The sequence below is a fragment of the Biomphalaria glabrata genome, chromosome 9 (assembly GCF_947242115.1).
Source record: "Biomphalaria glabrata chromosome 9, xgBioGlab47.1, whole genome shotgun sequence".
NCBI lineage: Eukaryota > Metazoa > Mollusca > Gastropoda > Planorbidae > Biomphalaria > Biomphalaria glabrata.
This window is the reverse complement of record NC_074719.1, coordinates 17,247,543-17,274,222: the sequence shown is the minus strand read 5'-3', so window position 1 is coordinate 17,274,222 and position 26,680 is coordinate 17,247,543. Positions and strand designations below refer to the sequence as shown.

General features: G+C 39.1%; 1 protein-coding gene across 3 annotated transcripts in view; it reads left to right on the top strand.

The window, feature by feature from the left end:
• LOC129928043 (14 kDa phosphohistidine phosphatase-like) overlaps positions 1–26,680 on the top strand; it is an 81,327-nt gene that overhangs the window by 30,284 nt on the left and 24,363 nt on the right. For all 3 annotated transcript variants that reach the window (XM_056040030.1, XM_056040031.1, XM_056040029.1), the window contains exon 3: positions 25,491–25,615. In XM_056040030.1, coding sequence (XP_055896005.1) covers positions 25,491–25,615 — 125 coding nt within the window. The remainder of the gene's footprint in view (positions 1–25,490; positions 25,616–26,680) is intronic.

Here is a 26,680-nt window from a genome sequence, read left to right as displayed (position 1 = left end):
TATTATTGGCCTAACCAAGGTTAAATAACATTTTAGTTTTATGTGCTTATTTGATGTATAGAAATTTCTTTTAATAAACCCTAATGCTTTGTTAGATTTTTTAAAATAGTTTTATCAATATGGGGATTCCATGACAGTTTTTCAATTATTATAACACCTAGGTATTTTGCGTTTTTAGTCTGTGTTACTGGTTTACCATGAATAAGATAATAATAATTTATTTATAAAGCGCTGTTAACAAACAAAATGTAGGCTCAAGGCGCTGTAACAACATTACAAACATAAACACGACTGCCAAAATAACAGTTAATCTAAAAAAGTTTTAAACAAGTAGGTCTTAATGTTCTTCTTAAAAGTGGTATAGCATGTTGTCTGTCTGAGATCAATGGGGAGTGAGTTCCAAACCTTTGGTCCGTGAACTGAAAAAGCACGCAGACCGTAGCTTTTGAGGGAGAAACGTGGCACTACTAAAAGCGTTGAGTCCATTGAGCGCAGGGTTCTCTGGGGGACATATGGAGTAATCAGTTCGCTAAGGTACAAGGGCATCTCATTGTTATATATACACTGATGACAAAGATAAGCGGTTTTATTTGTTTTAGTTATATTGTTACTCTTAATAATTGCCATTTTTTTCTAGATATCTCCAATTTGATTATTATTTCTGTAATTCATCTAATTATCTTTGTAAAATTTCTTTATCTTGTGTTTTTTTATTGTTATATATATATATATATATATATATATATATATATATATATATATATATATATATATATATATATATATATATATATATATATATATATATATATACTAGACATATGTTACCCGCGACCCGCGGGTCTTTATTTGCGCATTACTGTCGATATAGTCACTGAGAGAGTTTTGTAAACAATTAAACGAAATAATAATGTAATAAGTAAAGCGAATGTGTCAATGTAAAAATAGCTAATAGGCTTAAATCCAATTTTTTTTTAAATTAAAACATTTGCTTTTGAATAATCTAGTGGATTGGATTTAGATGTATGTTAAACGTAGCTAATGATCCTTTCACGTTATTTCTCTTTCGCTACGAAAATAAAATTAGTTTTGCGAAAATGGTTTACCCGAAGTCGATACATTCTTATCTATTAAAAACGAAAAGAGCGATAGCTTTGTTAAATGAGTGGGATTATAAAGTGAACAATTAAACGAAATAATTTTTAGTACGCGATTCATGAATGAATATAGATCTAGGCCTTTAACTCGGCTTCGCAGCTTTCGTAAACGAATGTAGCTTTAGAAAACCAAATTTGAATGTATATTTGATCAAAATATGAAATGAATGGACTTTAATTATTATGTTTATGTGTTAAAGTATAAAACTATCTGTGCGAAGAGAAGTTTTATCATCTTAGAGTTGAATTAGAGTTTTAGATCTAGGGATGGGATTATAAAGTAAACAATTAAACGAATTAATATTTAGTACGCGATTCATTACTGACTTGTCTAATGAAAGAATGTTCGTCAGGAAATCTGTAATCACAGATATAAGGAACTAATTAATGTAAAAAATGCTTTTGAAACACAAAATTGAAGGTTAATTTTATTATATAATGAAATCAATGGATCTTCTGTTGTCTTTTCATGTGTCAAAGTAAAAAACTATCTGCGCAAAGTGTATTTCTTAAAATTAGATCTAGGTCTAAATCCTTTCTATCTTTTCTCATGTCAACATTGTAGACATGGCCTAGATCCATAAAATACTATAGCTGTAATAGAGTCGGACAACTTTATTTTTTTTGAGGGTCTTACATTTGTTTTAGGGCTACAATACATTCACTAAGGTCTAAGTTGGTACCCAAGGAACATTCCTGCCTAGTTTTATCAAGATTGGTCAAGCGGTTTTGATGTCTATAAGTAACATACATACATACATACATACATACATACTCCTCACATTCTACTTTATAATATAGATATTATGCAATCGTCTGCGAATAATCTGACTTTTGTTCCTGAACTAATGCAATTTGGTAAATCATTTATGTCAATTAAAAATAGTAGTGGACCCAAAACTGTTCCTTGAGGTTCACCTGAGCTTACTATTATTGGCGTTGATTTAGAGCCATTTATTATTACAGTTTGTTCTCTCCCTATCAGATAATCCTGAATGCACAACTTCATTGAAGCAGTTTACCTTTCATTAATGCTCCCCCCTCTCCCAGACTTTTTAATAGTAGGTTACTTTGATATGAATATTCACAGTTCTATTTTGATTCGCGGTATGCTTAAGGCAAATACTTTCGACATAACCCCGGATTATTATTTAACTTCTTCTAAGAGAACACTTAGAATGAAACTGTCCTTCATTGATCAACTCTAAGCTAGCTAGCAATGATTAGAGCGGAGTTGTAGATCTAGTGTTCACTTTATTCTCACTTGAGCCTGTGCCATGAATACAGCACTTCAGGCGACATCGACATAGATTATATGCCACAAACATTTGCTCATTGCCGTTGGGAAACAATCTCCTTGTGTTCAAAACATTTCTTGATCTATTATTTATTCTTCTTTACCTACTTGGTGTGAGTGTGTGGGTGTTACCCCATGTATTCGCTACGTTGATTTTGAAAAGATTGAAACAGTTTTACATGTAAACTTGATGTAATAGAAGCTGCACTGACAGGGAAGTCCCTGATTTACACGCTACTTCCATCTGACTTATCTGCCTTGTCTGGTCAAGTCATCTGCTGAGCGCTGGCCATCTGCTACGAAGTGCATGACGTATTATCCCCCCTTCTTACTATTTTATCATCTGCGTAAACTTACAGCCTAATCTCTTTTATGCCTTGTAAGTTAAGTCTCGCTCATGCACATTCCAGGGCACACACACACACACACGCACCTTGTCTATACCCCCTCCCAGTACATACACCCACACAGACACATGTTTGATCTATTCCAACGCTATGCAACATTTATGAAAAATATTTATATAAAATCTGTGCATGTTTATTATTCCCAAGCGGCTGAGAAATATGATCATGCATATTTTTATTTTTATTTTTCATGAGTCAGGCTGGTACATTGGTTTGGATACACGGTCTTATGGTTGTAACTGCAGACAGCTAGTCCAACTAAACTTGACTAAGCCGTTGTGGGTATATTAATTTCTTAATGTCGAGCTTCACTAAAAGTTGAACAAACTTATTTTTAAACAAAAATGAACGTCACTTTTATCCACTGGTCTATACAGAGCTTTCCACTTCACTGGAGATGTAGGCAAACACAAAAGGAAATAATGTGATCCAATTCCAACAAAATACAGCCTCAGTATCAACTCGACACGTCTTGCCGTCACTCATCTCTAATTTGTAGTACCCCACCCCCTCCCATTTATAACCTCAACTACGATGGACCTACCCGTGATTACCTCAGAATCTAGTCAGCTACTACAGATTTCCAGCCCCAACGTTTGACTCGTGGTTACACCAGAAACACGCACACACACACACTCCATACTAATTGGTATCTCTCTTATCTCACAAAACGCAAGAGGAAAGTTTGAGTACTAGTTCAAAGATAACAAAAACTAGAATGCAAACAGAGATATTCGGGTTGATGTAGTTGTGCTATTTGTACATTTCAAGTAATGTTCCTTTTATCACTTTCCAGTGTTGCTAACGCTGTAGCTAATTGGCACTTTATTTCCACCATGAATCTTGTCACAATGCCACTGGGGCCTTTTCTTTTCATTCAGTTATCACGGACTGAACAACAGATCAATAGGCACCTACTGACCAAGTTGGACGTTTAGCATAAACATTGAGTGTGTGTGTGTTAGAGAGGGAGAGGGAGTGAGAGAGAGAGAGAGAGAGAGATTTTTTTTTACGCTTTTTGAGCAAATAAAAAAAAAAAACAACTACTAAAAAACAAGCATAACTGTTTTTTTTTTTTTTCCATTTTGCTGTTGATTCCGTTTTCTATGTTTTATTGGGCTTTCTAATTACGTTTTCTAGGTTTTGTTGGCTTTTTTGTACTGCTTTCTGCATGTAGTATTAGTCAATAGCGCCACTGTTTAGGTCAGTGGTTCCAAACTTTTTTTTGGCTCGTAGACCCTTTGCCATGTATTTTCAGTATTTGATAGACCCCTTACTTAGCTAACATAGCAGTTTGCTGATTCATGAACTTCAAATGTGTTTTTACTGATTTCTAAACTTATAATGCAAAGACTGAAAAACTAATAAAAACCACATGTAAATTCCGTTTGAAAATTAAATTTTTAGCATCCAAAAACTTCGAAACATGTCAAAAATGAAAAATATAAATCTTGTCAAACAAAAGCTTTTCGACAACCGTCGTGCTTCAGTGAGAAACGTCTTGTCTTTTTCTCAACACATTTGAGCAAGTAATCGCTTGTTTTGACCAGTTGCTTTGGTTAACTGCGTTGAGAACTAATAACAGTTATTCCTGCAATCTACCACAGTAGGACTCAACCATGAAAGGTGCTCCCTTAGTTGCTACTGATATTATAATTGCAGAAACGAAACATTAAATATTGATTCGTCTTTAGTGTCATCTAGCCTGTGAGCCTTAGTTTGTGTATTACTAATCTAGTGGATTGGATTTAGATCTATGTCAAACTTGGCTGATGTTCCTTTCGGTTTATTTCTTTCACCACGAAAATAAAAGTAGATTGCGAAAACGGATTTACCCGAATTGTTTAAAAAGTTTATTTCTTTAATAGAGATAAATTTAGCATTTTTTTTATTTTTGCCCTCCCCCCTCCTTTTGTCGGAGGAACATTAAACATACATTACGGTCTCCGCCATGATCTAAGGAACATTTATGCCAAGTTTTATCAAGATTGGTCAAACGGTTTTGATTTCTATGCGGGACATACACATACATACACCCTACTTTCTGCTTTATATATTAGAATAATTAGATTAACAGATTTCGAAAAAAAAAATTTTTTCTTGCATTTTGTGATCCAGACTAAAACATATGCCAATAAAAACTGATTCATTACCCGGCAACCAGGTATATAAAAAATGTTTGCAAATAATTACATAAGAGGCTCTCAAAATGATAATTCATTTCATCAGTACGCATTTGAACTGCTTTGTTACTTTCTTTATTAAAATATCAGATGTAGGTTACTGTACACAATTTTTTTAAAATTCTTCAACAGCTGGCAAAATCATTTTTTTTTTCGCCTATAGAGAGATGTTTTCCAAATAATTAAAAGCTGTTTTAATCACTTACAAACCATCATCTTCTCTTATTGATGTCAAAGTAAAGATCTTGTCCGCTGTAGGTCTTTTCTCAACTTAATCATTCAGTGTTCAAAACTATTTTAAAATCTTAATTCATTTTATCAGTGTGGTATCGTCTCAAAAGATCCTGCCACTTAATTGGTTTCCTAGTTTATTTAAGTAAAACTTTGTTACATAGGCAATATATGTTCAACAAGGAGAGAAGCCAAATTAAATAAAAATGATGTTACTGTCTTTGTTTCGTAATAATAATCTGACATTTAAATATTAGTTACTTGTAAATAAATTAAGCTATTTAAATGGGGTATACAAATTTAAAATAATTTTTCATTCGGATAAAAGTATTAAAAGTTAATGGCTTATATAAGATATAAATAATTTATATTTGTATGATATAATTGTTATAGCCATTATGTGAAATAAAAATTAAATGAGATCCGTTTTCGTGGACCCCCATTTACATGTCATAGACCCCCAATTCTTTTTTTCACTGACGTAGACCCCTAGGGGTCTATACAGATCACTTTGGGAATCACTGATGCATGCACACGTTGCTAACCTGTTTGAAATGGTTGGCTTTGGCGTTATGTTTTTGTTTGTGTGCGTGTCTAGCAATGAAATGATCAGCACTGACTGGAAAATAATAAACTTTAAAAATCCTTGAATTAATTAAAACCAGTCGTACCGACCTATTGATTTGATGTGATATGACTTGATCTACATCCTCTCAGTCACTAATGTAGCTGACTTGATCAAGTGATTTCCCTTTGATGTGCAGATCAGATCGTGGCACACATGTCACGATGTCACGACTGATATCTGTGTGTCTTGTTTGTTTAGTCAGGCCTTCATTTCATGACTTGAACATATGATACCCATTTCTAGATCTAGATAGTACTATTTGTTTTAGATGCCACAGAATGGATCATGTTTAGAACTCAGAAACTAAAGGCTGCATTGTAAATCCGATTTGAACATCATTTTTATCACGGAACCAACAAGGTTATAGAGTTCATCTGGACCATCGCCGTAGCGTTGTTTTTAACCCTGTAACACATTTTTTTAGTTCAATAATTGTATTACCCATCTATCTATCCCAGTAGCGCTACACCACATGGAAGGCTCTGGCCTGCTTCAACACATCCCTCCATTTAGATTTCTCCTCGGCCTTTCGTCTCCACGCCCTAGCCCCAATGCAAAACAAAAAATCGTGTCTTTTCCAGGCCTAGGTCGTTTTCCATTGAGATCTGTCCGGGTTTTCTTGTGTGTAGAAGCTTTTGTAACAGTATTTTTTTTTTATATGACAGGGTTGTTAGCCCTGCGCACAACCATCTGGGGGGCTGCCCCTTTCAGCTCTCTGGATAGCTGCCTTTATCTTCGGGTAAGGTGCCCTAGTCTTTGTGGATCCCTCCACTTCCTGCAAGGCAGCAGGTTTGATTTTGGTTGAGCCCCGGGTATTTAATTTCCCCGGTACCCACCATATCTGGAGGGCAAATCCCCTATCATCACCTGGGGAAGCGCTCGATGGGAGATCCACACAAGAATATTTGTAGCATACAGTATAGAATATTTGTAGCATACAGTATAGAATATTTGTAGCATACAGTATAGAATATTTGTAGCATACAGTATAGAATATTTGTAGCATACAGTTTAAAATATAGAAGAAAGTCGTGATTGTCGTGTTTTGTCAAATGGCTAAGTTCGAAACTGATTTCCAGACAGAGACATTCAAGTAAAAACGTTCATCTCGTTTCTTTGGCTACAAATCTAAATATTGTTTAGTCCTGTAACATAGGAGTAGATCAACTATGTGTTTGTTACTAAAAACTTGCTAAGCATTCTTATTAGTTATTACATTATTATGGAAAACATGAGTTTCTAGTTATTTGCTGGCACTGACAGGTGCGAGATTCCTGACAGGGAAACATTTCAACAATACCCTTCACAATTTGACTGGTCAAGGGAAATCTTAGGGCGTGTATTTCCGGCTTGATCTAGGCGTGGGGGGTCAGTTGTCGCATGGTTTAACAAGGTTAGTGTTATTTCATTTCAAGTCTATAGTCGCTGAATGAATGTCCAAGCGCCAAGCTATAGTGTGTTAAGATGGTCGCAGTGAGATGCCAGAAACTATTGTTGTTTTTCTCTTGTTTTATCAGTTTAGAAACATAGACTGGTGGAAGTTTGGTTTGTGCTTTAGCTTTTGCTTTGACTCAACGTTGATATCAGACATTCAGCAAATCCAGTGTTTCTCAAATCTTCACCAGTGATGGACCAAACTAATTTACTTTCCCCACCCTACATCCATTAGCAAGAAGGGTGTGAGGGTGTAAGCGTCCAACATTTTCAGAACAGTTGACCAGGACCTTGAGCCAGGTCCTTTCTGTAGTCATCCCAAGATACATCCCAAAGTCTTGTTGACCTGTTATTTCTTCCCGCCAACTCTGACCATAGACCGCTCCCTGACGAGCACTCTACTGAGGATTGGAAATGCTCATCTGTTAAGACTTCCATTGTCTGACAGGCCACGCCCAGCAGCTGCTGTATATAAATACAGCCACCTCGTACCGAACAGGGAGTGGGTAAGAAACACTTAAATCATGTCAACAATTATATTTCGAATTAACGCCCTTGTGTGTCGTTTCCAGCCACATGTATTCATTAGGTTTTAAATCTTTTGAAACAAAAAAGTAATTACTTTGTATAGGCGACTTCAGTGGTGAATATTTTCTCAAAGCTACCACGCAAGGATACCTAGATCTGTGTTGTATTAATGAAGCGCTCTACGTTGAGCCAAGTACTAATGCTAATGTAATGAAAGATGCTACCCAGCTGGGTCTTTCACTCTATATTTTAGGTGTATTCCGTATTTAGTTGAAGAAAACAACATTAGAATCATTTGTTAACTCAATCGGTGTTCGTACCATCCACGTCTTGAACACAGACACTTTCGTTAGACATGTCTAAAAGTTCATTTAAAGTACAAAACATCAAACATACTTTTTAAAAAAACAAAGCTTGTATTAAGCGTACTTGTATCAATTCGTTTGGATCAGTCATGTAATTAAATTTGTAATAGGTCTAGACTAACAATAAAAAAAGCATTTTTAAAAATAAAAAAGGGAACGATATGAATTTGAATTTGTGAGCTTAAGCTTTGTCAGGCCAACGCGGTAACCACTCTGCTAGCGAAGAGTCTATGAACATGGAAGATTGTATAATTATCTACTGTTTCTATTTCATGTTTTGTGTTCACGACATATAATGGGGACCAATTCATCTTATACCACCAATTAGTCAATTACTATTTCTTTTCCTTGTTTGAGATACCAAAGTATTTATTACCAATAATTAGTTAACTAGTTGCTTTTTTTTAAATTGATTCTTGTGTTGTCAGGTAAAAGAAATAATTGTGCAAAATTTCAGTTTGATTGGGTGTCGGAGAAAAAAACGTGTACAAACTTTTGGCCAGACACACAGGCAGACAGAGTGAGTTGATATAAGCTTTGTAAAAAGGGAAGTGGTTAAGAGCATTACATTGTAAGGTGTAATATTTGAATTAAAGAAGATGAAATGCTCAGCCTTTAATTTAGTATGCGATTTGTATAGCGAGCTTGCTTGACAGCCAAAAACTGCTTGGCTTCTTAAGGGTTCTTTCTAATTAGTTTTACTTTCATCACTACCTTTGCTTGTTATACGGAATGTTCGTGAAACGTTTGACTATTAGTTAGCTGGCTGACTCAGGCACCATGTTACTTCGAGATAGGCCGAGCTGAGGCTTTACAGGCCAGCTTCGTTGTTATGTTATCTGCAGTAACCCCCTTCGCCAGAGCCCGCACATGGCCGACAACACTCCAAGATGGTATGAACTGAGCCTATAGAAGAGATTGGGTCTGGATTTGTTGTCAATTGTCTAGACAGACTAGTGAATGTGATTGCTGTTTATTCTAATCTCGCATACACACTCACTCACACACGCCCGCATACCCACGTGCGGCGCTAGTCACTGCGCAGTACTCCTTCAGTGACTGGCCTCCACGCCAGTGTTTGTACCGACTCACTTTTTTTTTTATACATATATTTACTTTCTGCTCTCTACATCCGTGTGTGCGCGCGTGCTCACAGGTGTGCGAGATACGGCTTGCACGGGCTGTAAGGAGCAAACATTTAATTATGATCCCTTTTTACCAATGTATTGAACATATGAACCTCATATCATCTGGTAAATGTACAATTTACTCAGCTTCATTCTATGGCATTTAGTGTAACAGTCTGTTGCTACAGTTGTTGCTGCATTTCCCCCAACACACTTGTCGAAACATATTTAGTTCATCAAAGATTCCCAGTGTTTGCTGTTTTTTTACCGTGTCCAGAAAACATTCCGTGTATAATAGTAGAAGAAAATGAAACTATTGCGTTAACAATAACCAACGTCGGAGCGAGTAACAGCTGTCATTTACGTTGTTCTGTTACATCGTTTAGATTCTTTACTTTTCCCACTAAAACTTAGAATACAAAGACCCCATTAAAATCCAAACTGAATGTCTTTGTTAGTCCAGCGGTTTGGTGGTCCTAAATGATTTAATATAGATCACTGTATAGTGTAGTCCTGGGCACAGATATGAGGATCATTGGCCTAGTGCAGTGTTTCCCAAACTGTGTTCCGCGGAACCCTAGTGTTCCGCGAGGCCTGAATAGGTGTTCCACGAACTGCTGGAATAATGAACTAGTAGTCCACCAAGTGAATTAAAGTCTCTAAAAAATAGGTAAAGTGTTCCGCTAAATACTCAGAAAGTGCGAAGTGTTCCGTTGAGGAAAAAGTTTGGGAAACACTGGCCTAGTGTAATCCAAGTCATTCTAATTTTGTGTCAACAATAAATCATCTGTAATGTGTTATTCTTGCAGATAAATGCGTTGAATCTTTATTTATGCCATGCACCAGCTGCTACATTCAAACGGGCATGTATTGGACTCTTAGAGCTGGTCAACAGCAAGGCGTTTGTCTTCGCCAGGGGTGTCGACGGGGATAGGTTTTAAAGGCATGTATCTCATATAGCCTACGCCTACTAAGTTCAGCACCTGAGCTGTTCGTGTTGTTTAGACGGATATTATTTAACCAGCTTTTCTTCTAGATGAACGTCCCGAGACATGACGTTAAACTGCGCTCCTCTTTCCTTAGCACTTTTGGAGCTCAAAAACGCCCTACTTCTTTTCTATCATTGTGTCTGCCTCCTCTTTTCCTAAGTCTGCCTTCATTGATCATCACACTGTCTCCTTAACTTTAAATTCTCACTACGTCCTAGACCAGTCCGTTTGCCGTGGACTGCGACGGGTAAGGGGGGATAAAGAGATCCTGGTGTTTGAGTGGTGGCTATCTGAGGATAAACCACAACAACACAATACTTTGGCTCCAAGTTCCCCTAGACCTGAGACCCAGATGGCCCGCTCTGGGTCAACCGGCTGGTCATGCCGAGCTACCAGCATAGGTCGTCGACCTATGCTGGAGGGCGGTGGCTGGAGGGTCAATCAGGGAGCTGCTGTATCGGACACATGTCCGATGTAGCAGCTGACTGAGTATAGCACCTGTGTAGCCCTGGCGGGCTCATTCTGGACATCCGAATGGCCCGTCCCCTTGTTGGACTCGATGGCGGGTGGGGAGCACAGGTGCCGAATTAACCAAAATATATATGGACCAAAAAACACACACAAAACTACTTGCCCCAGACCTATGTCTGGGCAAGAAACGACGAATTGACGATAAAAAAGAGGAGGTCCCAAAAAGCTGTGCCACCTGGCCATCATTTCTGGTGGTTAGATGCACAGAGGAGGGAAAAAGCCTGACCAAGTTGAGCCCTTTTATTATCTATAAGGGACTCAAGTCAGTAGTGGGAGAGCCCAAGAGTGTGTCTAAGCTACACAAAACAATGGAACTCCTTGTAGAAGTAGACAGCAAGACACACTCTGATGGGCTTTTAAGATGCAGAAGACTCTGTGATCTCCAAGTGGAAGTCATGCCACACAAGAGTCTGAACACCAGCAGAGGTGTAATCAGCTCTAGGGACCTACTGGAATGTTCCGAGAAGGAAATAGTGGAGGGCATTGAAGGAGTCACCCATGCCCGGCGCATTACCAGGCGCAGGGAGGGTGAGGAGGTCAAAACCGCCACTATTATCCTCACATTCGGAACTAGGACACCGCCAGAGTATGTGAAGGCAGGATACCTACGAGTTCCAGTGAGGCCCTACATACCTAACCCCATGAGGTGCTTCAAGTGCCAGGGTTATGGACACGGCGCGGCAGTCTGTAAGAGGAACACTGTGTGTGCCAGATGTGCTGGAGAGGGTCATGAGGACAAGGGCTGCACAGCCCAGTTCAAATGCCCAAACTGTCAAGCTGGCCACTCAGCCTACTCCAAGGACTGCCCTGTGTGGAAACAGGAGGTTGCCGTGCAGGAGTACAAGGCAAGAAACGGATGTACCTTTAGCCAGGCGAAATCGGCTGTACTGGCCCTACCCAAGGGCCAATTCGGCTTGACAAAGACCTACGCCCAGGCTGTTGCTAAGAAAGGAAGATCCATAGCCACACAGACGGACACATTGACCCCACCACCCCCTCCTCCTCCCCCAACTCAGAAGAAAACACCGCCAAAGAACACACCTCTGAAGAAACAAGAAAGCCCTGTTGTCATGCTAAAGAACAGGTTCTCTGTGCTCGCTGATGAGAGCATGGAGACTGAGCAGCATGTCAAAACCAATACTCCGGGAGAACCCGGAGACATCATGTCTGACACAGGTTCTCCTCAGAGAACCCAGCCAGACACCCCAACCTCTACTGAGTTAGAGGTTGACCAACTCCCTAAGGGGAGAAATCAAAGCGGAGAGGATGCCCGAGGTGAGAGAGGAGGAAATAACCTCCGCTCTAACCAGAGGGATCTCCCCTCTCCAGAGAGAAAGACTTCCCCCAAAAGGGGGTTGTCCTCCTCTCCATCCAAACCCAAGAATAAAAATACCAAGGTCACTGGAATAAAGGGAAACCCCCCCCCCCGGGGGCCTCCCAAGGCCAAATAGCTCCAAGTAGGTCATCTAGAATAAGCCATGGATTCCAGAATTGTACAGTGGAATTGTAGAGGCCTCAAGGCCAATTACGAGGAAATGCAGCTACTGATGGACTCTGAGACTCCTGTAGCTGTCTGCTTACAGGAAACATTTCTAAAAGATTGCATCAGCTTCCGAAGCTACCGTGCTTACACCAAGAATGTTGAGGATGCAGAGAGAGCATCAGGTGGAGTCTGTATCCTTGTGAAGGATAGCATCCCCCATGAGAGGGTAGAACTACAGACCACACTACAGGCCGTAGCAGCTAGGATAACCCTTCACAAGGTTATCACTTGCTGCAGCCTGTATCTACCACCAGGCGCTCCATTAAACCGAACAGACATGGAGGACCTATTGAAACAACTCCCCCGGCCTTATTTAATCCTTGGGGATTTCAATGCCCATAACACCATGTGGGGATCCAACAATACCGACACAAGAGGTCGTATGCTGGAGGATATCTTCCTCCAACATGATTTATGCATACTTAATGATGCATCACCGACCTACTTGCACCCAGGAACTGGATCATTCACATGCATTGACCTCACCGTATGCGTCCCCGGACTTCTGGACGATTTTAAATGGTCAGTTAGCAATGATCTACGGGGAAGTGATCACTTCCCAATCATCATTACTAACAATCTCCCTTCATTGGGACGACCTCAGCGGTGGAAACTGAATAAGGCCGATTGGGAACAATTCCAAAAAAGATGCTCTGAGGATATCACAGAAAATATCCTCCATGAACAGAACCCAGCTGATACCTTTGCTAGCAAGCTACTAAGTATAGCCAGGAAAGTTGTACCCCTAACCTCTGCAAATCCAAAACGGCCTAGCAAACCATGGTTTGATACAGCTTGCAAAAGTGCTATTGGTGATAGGAAAAAACGACTGGCTGCACTTATAAAGAATCCTTCCCAGGAAAACCTAAAGCTATTCAGGATAGCTAGAGCAAAGGCTAGACAAACCATACGGTCAGCCAAAAGGAATTCCTGGAGAAGTTTTGTCGGCAGTCTGGATGCCAAAACTTCTGCTAGAGCGGTTTGGAAGGCAGTAAGGCGAATCAAAGGGAAAGAATCAAATGCAATAGGGCATTTGAAAAACCAAGGACGAACTGTCACGTCCCCCAGAGAAATAGCTGACTGCCTTGCATCCTCAATAGCAGAAAAATCATCCACTGCACACTACACGCCAGAGTTCCAAAAAGTCAAAACCAGGGAGGAAAGACACCCCATTGATTTCAGGTCAGAGAACAATGAAGACTACAACAAACCGTTCTCGCTTGAGGAACTGAGGGAATCGCTGGACAAGTCACATGACACAGCGCCTGGAGAAGACGAAATCCATTACCAGTTCCTCAAGCACCTTCCCGAACCCTCATTGGCAGTCCTGCTAGGGGTCTATAACTGTGTGTGGCAAACAGGCGCTTTCCCAAACAGCTGGAGGAAAGCCACAGTTATACCGATACCTAAACCGGGAAGAGACGGCTCTGACCCAGCTAACTATCGACCAATAGCACTAACAAGCTGCATCTGCAAAACCATGGAAAGAATGATTAACAGTAGGCTGGTCTGGTACCTGGAAAGGAATAAAGTGATCTCAAACTACCAGTGCGGATTCCGGCAGGGGCGGACAACAACTGACCACCTGGTAAGGCTGGAAGCTTATATTAGAAATGCATTACTCAGAAGAGAACATCTAGTAGCTGTATTCTTCGATATAGAAAAGGCCTATGACACAACCTGGAAACATGGCATTCTACGTGACCTGGCGCTTATGGGGCTTAAGGGACACCTCCCCCGTTTTGTGGAGGAATTCCTGAAAGATCGAAAATTTCAGGTTCGAGTGGGCAACTCCGCTTCTGACACTCATGACCAGGAAATGGGTGTACCCCAGGGCAGCATTCTGTCAGTCACCCTGTTCAACATTAAAATAAATAGCATCATAAATGCGCTGTCCCCTGGCATAGAGTGCTCTTTGTATGTTGATGACTTTGTCATTCTTACTTATGGGAAAAACATGAACACCTTAGAAAGGAAATTACAGTTATGTTTAAACAAAATTCAGGGTTGGGCAAACTATAATGGTTTCAAATTCTCAGACTCCAAAACAGTTAGTATGCATTTTTGTAATTTAAGGGGACTCCACCCAGACCCTGAACTATTTATACACAAAAAGAAGATCCCTGTCGTGAAAACTACAAAATTTTTAGGCCTCACCTTAGATTCCAAATTTAATTTTCTCCCCCACATTAAGGAACTTAAGAAGAAATGCCAAAAGTCATTAAACATACTAAGAGTACTCAGCCATACGGACTGGGGAGCTGACAGAGATACCTTGCTGCTGCTCTATCGGAGTCTAATTCGATCCAAGCTAGACTACGGATCCATAATATATGGAGCAGCAAGGAAGTCGTACCTAAAAATACTGGAACCAATACAAAATGCTGCCCTGCGTCTCTGTCTCGGCGCGTTTCGTACATCACCTATCCCAAGTCTCCATGTGGAGGCTGGAGAACTCCCCATGGATATAAGAATGAAAAAGCTTGCAATACAGTATATAGTCAAGCTAAAATCCAACCCCACGAACCCTGCTTTTGACTCCATATTTAACCCCACAGAGGTAGAATTATACAATCGAAGGCCTAACGTCATACAGCCGCTGGGCCTTCGAATGAGAGAACCCATCCAAAATTTAACCCCACCCATTGACCAAATCTCTAAAATAGAAACCCCTCAGAATCCTCCTTGGCTAATGAATAAACCCAAATTAAATTTATCCCTCCTTAATTTCAAAAAAGAAAATACAGACCCAAGCATACTACAAGTCCACTTTAGGGAACTGCAGGAGAGCTACGGAGATTGTGGCACCATCTACACAGACGGATCCAAAATGGAGGGAAAGGTCGCGTGTGCCTGCTCCTTTCGGAACAAAACAATCTCCCGTAGACTCCCCGATGGCTGCTCCATCTTTACGGCCGAATTGCACGCAATATTGCTTGCACTTATGGCCGTAAAGGCATCAGAAAGGAGGAAATTTATAATCTGCTCCGACTCCAAATCTGCATTGCAAGCTTTGGGGCAGATGAAGACTGACATCCCATTGGTACATAAGAGCCTGAAGCTGTTGGACCTAATAACAGCCGACCGTAGGGATGTCACCTTCATCTGGGTCCCCTCCCATGTTGGCATTGAGGGAAACGAAGCCGCAGACAGAGAAGCAAAGAGAGCCCTAAATCATGCGGTGTCAGGAACCCAAATCCCCTACTCGGACCTGAGACAAAGTATTGCCTCTGCCACCTATCGAGAGTGGCAGAACCGATGGGAGGCTGAGACTCACAGTAAACTCAGGCAGATTGTGGCGGATGTCAGGTGGCGGCCCACATCTAAGGGTCTGACAAGGCGTGGTAGCACAACCATGTCCAGACTTAGGATTGGCCACACCTACATCACGCACTCTTTTGTACTGAAGAGAGAGGAGCCCCCACTTTGCGAGTACTGTGACTCTCGCCTCACCGTGGAACATATCCTCGTTGATTGCCCCAGATACCAGGATGTCAGGGCGAAACATTTTAGAGCCACTAATCTAAAAACACTATTTAATAATGTCGACCCTGGGAAGGTACTGGGCTTTATTCGGGAAGTGGGGCTATCTACGAAGATGTGATTTCTGAATTTGTGAACATGCACTATTTACATTAGATTTTTACCAAATATTTAAATTTTTACTACCTTTACTATTTTAACTGTGAATAGACCTTAATTTTAATTATATTACTGTATAGAATCTGGCCCTTGCTGTTTAGAGAGAGAGTAGTCCTTAAGGGACTGCAGGCACGACATGGCCTAAATTGTGCCGATGTGCCTCAAATCAACAAATCAAATCAAATCTTCTAGATGACGGGTTTAATGCTTTTCTTACTAGTAGTTTTTACAAAGCTTATATCAACTCACTCTGTCTTTCTGTCTAATAAAAAAGAGTAAAAGTGATTCCTCCCACACCTATTCTCGGATCAAGTTGAAACTTCACAAACTTATTCATCGGCAAAGACAAGACATGAATCAATAAAAAAAAAGTAAACAATTACTCCACTAATTACTGGCAATGAAATATTTTGTTTGATACCAAAAAGGGAAACTAATCCTTCAGCATTTACATATATGGCTAAATTGGTTGGGTTGGATCCCTTAAATAATTCTTAACGCTATCTCTCCTTCACGCATTCTCGATCAATTTGATGATTTAAATAATTATTTATTGCAGCTAAAATATGAATCATTTTTTTAAATACCCAATTGTCAATTAATTATAGGTAATTATTTTGTTTGATATCAAATAAGGAAAATAACCTGTACATTATTGATATAGTTTTAAGGGCGGAGTTCTTCCCCTTTAGATAATTTTTTTTTTAAAGGATTTTTTATATACAATTATTTTTCAAGCTACATGGATGTATTTTGATTTTAAGAGTGGCCATCTAGCATTTAATGTGACTAGTGAAAGGTTGAACACAGCGAGTGCTTCCTAACCACGTTTTTGAACTTCACGTGATCCTTTGTTTAAACTTTTTTTCACCCATTTTGTAATACATCATGTTCTGTCAGTTGCAAACAGTGTATTGCAATATTTCAATAAATTATCAAAATTAGAAGGGATGTGTCGTTATGTCAGTTGCAAACAGTGCACTGCAATATGTGGGGGGAAGTGTCGTTATGTCAGTTGCAAACATTGCACTGCAATATGTGTGGGGGGGGAGTGTCGTTATGTCAGTTGCAAACATTGCACTGCAATATGTGGGGGGGGGGGAAGTGTCGTTTTGTCAGTTGCAAACATTGCACTGCAATATGTGTGTGTGGGGGGTTGAAGTGTCGTTATGTCAGTTGCAAACATTGCACTGCAATATGTGGGGGGGGGGAAGTGTCGTTATGTCAGTTGCAAACAGTGCACTGCAATATGTGGGGAGGAAGTGTCGTTATGTCAGTTGTAAACAGTGCACTGCAATATGTGTGTGTGTGGGGGGGGAAGTGTCATTATGTCAGTTGCAAACAGTGCACTGCAATATGTGGGGGGGGGGAAGTGTCGTTATGTCAGTTGCAAACAGTGCACTGCAATATGTGGGGGGGGGGGAGTGTCGTTATGTCAGTTGCAAACAGTGCACTGCAATATGTGGGGGGAAGTGTCGTTATGTCAGTTGCAAACATTGCACTGCAATATGTGGGGGGGGGGGGAAGTGTCGTTATGTCAGTTGCAAACAGTGCACTGCAATATGTGGGGGAGGGGGGAAGTGTCGTTATGTCAGTTGCAAACAGTGCACTACAATATGTGGGGGGAAGTGTCGTTATGTCAGTTGCAAACAGTGCACTGCAATATGTGGGGGGAAGTGTCGTTATGTCAGTTGCAAACAGTGCACTGCAATATGTGGGGGGAAGTGTCGTTATGTCAGTTGCAAACAGTGCACTGCAATATGTGGGGAGGAAGTGTCGTTATGTCAGTTGCAAACAGTGCACTGCAATATTTAAATACATTATAAAAATTGAAAAAGTGTGTGTGGGGTGAGGGGTAAATGAATTCAATGGACAGGAAATCAATATAGGCCAGTTTGGATCGAATCACGTAGCCTGTTGATCAGTATGTGTACGAGCTTTTCAGAACAATGAGTTTATAAATGTGTTTTAATTCTAGAGAATCCGCACCTTGAACTTTTCCAATCTCCCCTGTACCCGACCTCCAAGCTTTTCAAACTGCAAGCCTCATCCGGTGGTGGTGCCTGGCCTGTGTTTAGACTTACCTGGACGGCTCAGGTATACACCAGGAGCTAGACCGTCCCGCGTCTTATCTCGGCATCGCCCAGATGGAAAAACAAGATGGAGGCTGTGGGGGTTTGAACATGCTGGATGGTGAACACCCTAACTAGTGCTTGGAATGCACGTCGGAAGCGTGACTCTGAATACAAACAAGGGGATGAACTCTTCGGTCCGATGACTCTCTAATAGGCCCTCGTTGCGTAGTAGTTTAAATTAAGCCCACGAACTGTTGTCCTGATTGATCAACGTAAACATTGATGCCTTTGTTCGGTATGATGTGTACTGCACAAGATAAAGGAATGAGATTATCGGCTGTTTTATGATGACTGATTAAAGGAATCGCTTTATTATGAACTAGTCGACCGGCGGCCTAGCATATGCCGCTATTTTGCAGGTCCGGCCTTAGGCCACTGAAACCTATGCGACCGCAGTTGACCCCGCACTTTCATAGGACCCGCGCTAATTCAAAGTGTACAAATTATTAAATTAAACCATTTATAACTTAAAACAGATTTCCCGCGCCCTTCTGTCGATTTATCTGGAGCTCCTGGAAATCCCCCGAAATTGCAAAATATACGAAAAGTCCTTAAAATATACTGAAATATATAGACAAAAATTGTCATTTCGGGGTTTCATTCAATATGGAAAACATTTAGTCCTACGCGCGATAAATAAAAACGGCATTATGCATTAGCCGTAATTGTGTAATCTGATGAAAGAAGCTTCTCGCGGCTTAAACTAATGAACAATTACTTGAGGTCAACAATTCTCAAAGATAGATTGAAACATTTGGTAATTCTTGCTATTGAGCGTGATCTATGTAGGAAACAGAATTATTATGATATACTGTATAACTTTGCTACTCGCAAGGCTCGTAAAGTAATTCTGTACGTAGTAAAGAATGAATAAAGTGCATAGACGAATTTATTTTCTAATACAAACTCTTAAATTTCCCTTGCTATCCGCTTTCCTACCCAAACTTGGCCCCGCGAAGTCCGTTTCGCATAGGGCCGTACAATGGTTCAATTCGGCCCTGCTATTTAGTGACGGTGAATATGCATAGTAGATTACTTGTTCTCTTCCATGACTTCTTGGTCACAATGGTTAGATCCTGCCCTGCTATTTAGTGACGGTGAATATGCATAGTAGATTACTTGTTCTCTTCCATGACTTCTTGGTCACAATGGTTAGATCCGGCCCTGCTATTTAGTGTCGGTGAATATGCATAGTAGATTATTTGTTCTCTTCCATGTCTTCTTGGTCACAATGGTTAAGTCCGGCGCTGCTATTTAGTGTTTGTTAAATGTATTACATGTTTTGTATATTCCTTCAGAGTTTAAGATAGTTTACTTCCTAGTCCAAACCTCCCACAGGACGAAGGGTGATGGGAGCGGGCAGGGTTTGACAGTCCAGCGCGCAAACCGCATGATCTGGTAGCCATCCGTAGCGAAGGGAGAAAAATAATTCCCCCCCCCTATTTTTTTTAAGTGAGGTAGAAATTATATATGAGAGGGAGAGTTGTTATTATATATATATAGATTATATGTGGTTTGAGTTTGTCGTTAAAGTGGTGAAACAGATCGTATTTTGAACGTATTATCTTCAATAGTGAGCTAGGAGAAATTGAGTGCAGTTACTAACTACTGGAGAGTAACTGGCAGGCTGAAATTTATTGAAGTCATAATTGTTTTTTAGTCATGACACAAAGTAAACTAATTTTATTTATAGAGTTTTAGAATTGAAAACAGAAATGTCGGTATGTCACTATCTCCCCTTCCCCTCAAACACAATGTTCCACTGTTCCTGAGATTCCCAGAATACAAAGCAACTTTTCTTTTTTTCGTTTTTGTTTTTTCTTTTGTTTGAAATGAAGTATTGGCTTACTTAGTGTTACTCGATGAAGTATTGGCTTACTCAGTGTTACTCGATGGAGTATTTAGAAAATACAAGCCTGCGCACACACATTCACACTCACTCAGACAATAAACACACATTCGCGAAATATGTAATCTATTACAAACTACAGATCTTATAATTACTTTTTAAAGCAAGAAATTCGTCTCAGATTATCAAAGTGTACACACTCTCTTGTATCACAATTGATTTCATAGATGGTAATACTTTTATCTCTTTCGTTACTAGAAATTTCCAAGATAAATTTCGTTTCCTGATCATTTCTAGACTACACTTTTCAAGATCCTCTTGTCTGCGCGTCAACCTTTGTTTCTCTGGGGATTATCTCCCCTCCATACTTGGAGACATTGTTTACAGTATCCTCCATGTTGACGGAATTCAATGATTCATTGCGTCAGACTTTAAAGGCCCCTGACCTTTGAATCGCTTTCTCTGCAGTCTTTTTTTTTTTGTTGTTGTTCTCTTTAGTCCCTGCCTCTTACCATTGCTTCCCTTACTGGCATGCAGAGAAGGTCAGATCACTTGTAACAGATGAACGATTTGTTGGCCTGGAGGCGAGATGGGAAAGTGGGATAATGACATTTAAATGTTAGCGCTTCTTTAAGGGCTCCTTCGCTTCCCTAACATCTGAACATCTTCTGACACTAGATGTTATGATTAGGTAGAGACAGAACGTCTTGCTTCTTTTGTCTTCACAGGCATTGTTTTGTTTTGTTTTGTTTTTTCCTTGTCGCCGGCCGAATTTCAAATGAGCTCATCAAAGAAAGAGTCTTGAAAAAAGTTAATTGTGTTCGAAACTGCCACTTTGTCTTATATTCTCTTTGATTTGGTTGGTTTGGCTGTTGAGACAATAAAGAATGTATGTAGTAACTTGTTCAATAGTATACTTTGGAGAGTTAAAATATTACTAACTATGCTTGTTGGTTGGTTTTCTTCTCTCTTCTGTTTCTACTGCGCTTCTCCACCAAAATGTTGGGCCTGACACTCGTTGTGGATGGAACTTGTACCGCAATGAGCTCAGTCAGACCACGCAATACCACACATGCATTCGTTCATACGATTGAGATCCGCTTGTTCACAAATTAATTTAGTTAGCTCTATTTTAGCTCTTTTGTTGCACACACATTGTGTTGGCTGACAGCTCTATGTTGAGTTTATTAGTATTCTATAAGGTGTTTAACTTTCACACTCCTAATGAGAAGTGCTATTTGGAATTCTTGTTATCAATCAGCTATCCTTGAAATAATAGTTTTCATTTTTGTTAAAAGTATTTTTTACTAGAAACATATTTGAAAAAAAACAAAGTTTTAAAAGGGTATGCCCCTACCCAAACACTGTTTGCTGTCCAACCCATCTCTAACCAAGCTTGTAGTCTACTATCTAGGTCAGTTGGCATCAGAAACTTATCATTCACTATCGTTTCTGATGAACCTTGACACGTCTTGATTGGACATTCGCACCTTATTATAAAGGGTACTGTAAATTGATTCCTTGAGCCACATTTAAACTCTCACACACGTGAAATGTTGGTCATGTTATGAGGGTTTATCGTTGGTTTTCCCAAGCCTTAGTGAGCGCTTCAAGTGACCTGCTTTTTTATGAGTTGACTGCAAGTTTCATAATGAACTTCTTGGCACATCTGCTTCAAATGTTTCTTTTGAGCCGCCTCTCTACATGGCAATAAGAATGGCGTCTAGCCTTATTATCTAATTTGTTCCAACATCCGCTTCCTGTCGTAAATTTGTGCATCCCGCCATGTTGCTGAGCCTCCCCCCCCCACCCCCTTTCTGTGGAATGAACAATTGTGTCAGTGAAATAGGCGCATCTGGCCGGGCTTGTTGCGTCATAGTGCATGCCTTGTCGCATTATACCATGCTGTAACTGTTGAGCGGTTTTATTGGTCTCGGGATGATGGCCCGATCCTCCGAGATGTTGTCTTGTGTTACTTGGACGAATGTGAACTTGTTACATTGGGTCAATACACTTTTGTCTTGCTATGACTGATGTTGATGAGTTACCGGGAGGGGGGGGGGCATGTTATGTTTTACTGTTAGTACAGCTCCTTAGTGATTGGCTTAGTGTGTCATCTTCTTTTTTTTTATTATTTAAATAGATGTAATGGTGTATGGCTGGTTAGTTTCGCTTTTCTATTATCCTTAGTATTTATTTCGATTGCACTACTCTGGTACAACTTTTGCGACCACAGTCTAAACCAGTGGTTCCCAAACTTGTTTGTCTCGTAGACCCCTTGCCATGTTTTTAAGTTTTCGGTAGACCCCCCAGCATTTTTTTTTAAATTCATTAACTTCAGATGTGCTTTTCTCACTGATTACTATGCGATATATATTTATTGATGACATTCAAAGCAAAATAAAATTTAATATGCATTACAAGAAGTAACTAAACAACAACAACCAAAAAAAAAAGCCTATTGGTGGGCCGCTTTGATAATAAAATGTCAATCTTGGGCTTCAATTTAGTTCGGGTTAACATTCTATCTTCTCGATTAGATGATGTCTGACTGATTTAAATTTGGAAAGTAAGAAAATGTATCCTTGTCATTGTATGCTTCATTAATTTAATCCTCACATGAAACACTGAGAATATGCCTTCGTGTTGATCAAATTTAGGTTATCACATTGTAGCTGCAAGTTAACCTCATTCAATTTATGAAACAAGTTTGTGAAATAGACTATGTCCGATTCCCTTTGAATGTCTGTGTTTTAAAATAGGATCTTAGCAACCAAGAACTCAGAAAAAATAGTGTCAAAGATAAGCCTTTCGAAAACTATCATACTTCAGTGTGAAGGAGCAATTGATCAAAATTTCAGGCAAAAAGCAATTCTTTATGAATTTCTGATTCATAACAAAAATATAATAATACCACTACATTATCAGGCAAGGTTAACTAGTCCAGCTTTTAAAAAAAGTAAATCGTAATAACCATTCATTGTCCAAAACTCATTTCACCATTATACCTTTGAACTGTATTGTTGCTTAGAGGAATTTTTAATGATATCAGATATAGGATTGTGTAAAACAGATTGTAAAACCTCTTCAATGGTTGGCAAAGTCAATATGTTGCTTACAGTGTGCAGTTTTTTAGAGTTTGATATAAGCCTAAGTAAATATATTGTAAGACGCTCACAAACCTATTCCCTCATATGATGTTTAATCAACATTTTTCTACTGTGGCTTAATTCTGAATTTAAAAATTTTCAAAAGTATTTCAAATCTTAAATAAATCTATTTTATTTCATGTTGACTTTTCTCGATGTTCCAGCTTCGATGGTTTCATAGCGACATAGCTTTAAACTTTGTTACATTAAAATAAAGAACAAATGCAATAGTTGTTCAACAAAGAAAGAATGAAGCCAAATTTTTAATAACCAACAATTTACGGTCAACATTTTATTTTATAGACTCGGCCATGTAAATTATTACTTTCATGTAGACACAATTAAGGTATTTAAAATAATACGTTAAAATTTTTAAATTAAAAAAAAAATCATTCCACTAACAGGGTTGAAATTCAAAGGATTAACTATGGTACAAATCATGTGTGAACGAGTCAATTTCATGAATGGTCATGCTTCAATGAGACCCGCCTTCGTAGACCCCCATTAACAGGCCATAGACCCCCAATTTATTTTTTCACTTCCGTAGACCCCTTGGAAGTCCTCGTAGACCCCTGGGGGTCTATATAGACCACTTTGGGAATCACTGGTCTAAACCTTTAGAAAGATGGTTGCAATTATGGTGCGACATCAGTCGGATTCTTTTGTACTGTAGTTGTAACTATATTTTGATGCGGAGGATTAATCACAACTAACATGAGAACCTTATTAATAAGCCGTAGCACGCACAGCTGAGGATGATTAATTACGTGGTAGCAATCAGAAGAATGGATAATTACGTCATAGCATGCAAAGTCAAGGACGATCATTTACGTCATAATTTTCAAAGCCCAGTCTGAACGATGACGTCATAGCACGTTCAGTAGGTGATGATTAGAAATGAAAGCATGTCAAATCGATGATGATTGATGGCGCCCCATATTGTATTATCTTATTATTGCCATACATATTGAGTGGGCGATTAGTTCCCCACCCCTCCCTCTCTTTTTCTCACTTTCCTGGAGTGTTCTTTCATGCTACATATCATAGATCTGCACCAACCATTGAAACCAAAAAAAAAAAAAAGAACTAATGAAAAAACATACATTCGTATTAATCATTATTATCATTTATTCCACTCACTATTACAAAACAATAAAAGTTAAATATAGACTGGCGTGCTTTTGAATGACTATAATGACGTCAGTTGTTCCCATTGCTTTATGGTCAACCTAATAGAAATCATTTCTTACAAAGCTTATATCACTCTGTCTGATTGCTAATGTCATCACAGTTGTTTCTCCCATTTGCAATTTTCAGATCAAGTTGAAACTTTGTATAAGTATTTATTATACCTGATAAAACACGAATCAATACAAAAAAAATAACAAATTAGTCAATCAATTATTAGTGATTAATTTTTTTTGTATGGAAATAAGTGCAATTAATGCTACTCAATGAGAGATGTGGATGTATATATGGATTTTGTCCCCTCGGTACGTTTTTTCTCTCACTTCCCATTCGAGGATCAACTTAAAGTTTTGCGTAATTATTCACAGTCGATGACTATACGAATCGATCCAAAAATTAACGAATTACTTTATCCATTAGTACTAATTAATTAATTTTATTTAATGTAGGAGAAAAGTAGCTGAATTGCAGCAATTAGCTGTTCTTTCCCTTAGATAAGCTTTGTTTTTAAAAAGTAACCTTTTTTTTTTTTGTTTTTTTTTTGTATTGCTTGTTATGAGATTAGGAGTAGTGGAATGAAATCATTACAAAATAACGTTTGAAAACATCTACCTATAATCTTGTCCCTTTGTACTGCACTAGGATATGTAACAAAATAGATTTCTTAAGTCCTTCTGCTTTGTCACGCACGATGATTCACCTTTCCTTAACTTCCGAATTGGAAGACATTCGCTTTTTTTTTTTTTATGTGTGCAAATCTGACACTGTCAGCTTTTGAATCCTGCAACGAATGAAGATAGATTATCACAATGACGCCACGTTAAGAGCTACAATGACATGCAGAAAACATTGAATAAATATCAAAACAATTTGAAGACACCGATAATATAACATGTTTGTCACGGTATGACATCAAGTCATTACGACAATTTAGCGTCCGTTGGACGAAGATCATGTACTAGTTGTTTCAATGATTCCCTTCATGTTAAGCAAGAATGACCCTCCCCTATTGGTCATCCATGTGCCTCCTGCTTTTTACATTGACCTTACCCTTTGACAAGTCTGATATCATTTTATTGTATTCTGTGTGTTTGTGTGTCTTCACAGCTGACATCTACGATCAGGTTGTGGCTCAGATAGAAGAGAAAGGTCTGGACTGTGAGATACTCGGCGGCGGTCGAATAGAGCACGAGCCGGCCAAAAAGTCTATCAAGATTTATGGTTATTCACAGGTAAGACCTTTCAATGAACCCTTAGGTCCACATCCCCATTAAACAAATACTACTTACAGATACAGGCACTAACATCTCTTATCATTACACAGATACACACTACTGACATCTCTTATCATTACACAAACACTACTAACATCTCTATCATTACATAGATACAGGCACTAACATCTCTTATCATTACACAGATACACACTACTGACATCTCTTATCATTACACAGATACACACTACTAACATCTCTATAATTACACAGATACACACTACTGACATCTCTTATCATTACACAGATACACACTACTAACATCTCTATAATTACACAGATACACACTACTGACATCTCTTATCATTACACAGATACACACTACTGACATCTCTTATCATTACACAGATACACACTACTGACATCTCTTATCATTACACAGATACACCCTACTGACATCTCTTATCATTACACAGATACACACTACTGACATCTCTTATCATTACACAGATACACACTACTAACATCTCTATCATTACACAAACACTACTAACATCTCTATCATTACACAAACACTACTTACATCTCTATCATTACACAGATACACACTACTAACATCTCTATCATTACACAGATACACACTACTAACATCTCTATCATTACACAAACACTACTAACATCTCTATCATTACACAAACACTACTAACATCTCTATCATTACACAAACACTACTAACATCTCTGTCATTACACAAACACTACTAACATCTCTCCTCTTAGAAACATGCATCTCTCCACACACACACATACTACTGACTTCTCTCTCTACACACACACACACACACACTACTCACTTCTCTCGTCTTTTACACATTATTGTCATATCTCTTCTTATATACACACACTACTCAAATTTCACTCCACACACACACCTTACTCACCTCTCCACACACACTACTCACATCTCTATCTCTCCACACACATACTACTTACATCTCTTATCTCTCCACACACACATTACTCACATCTCTATCTCTCCACACACTCACACTACTCACTCACTACTACCATAAACACCCGCCGT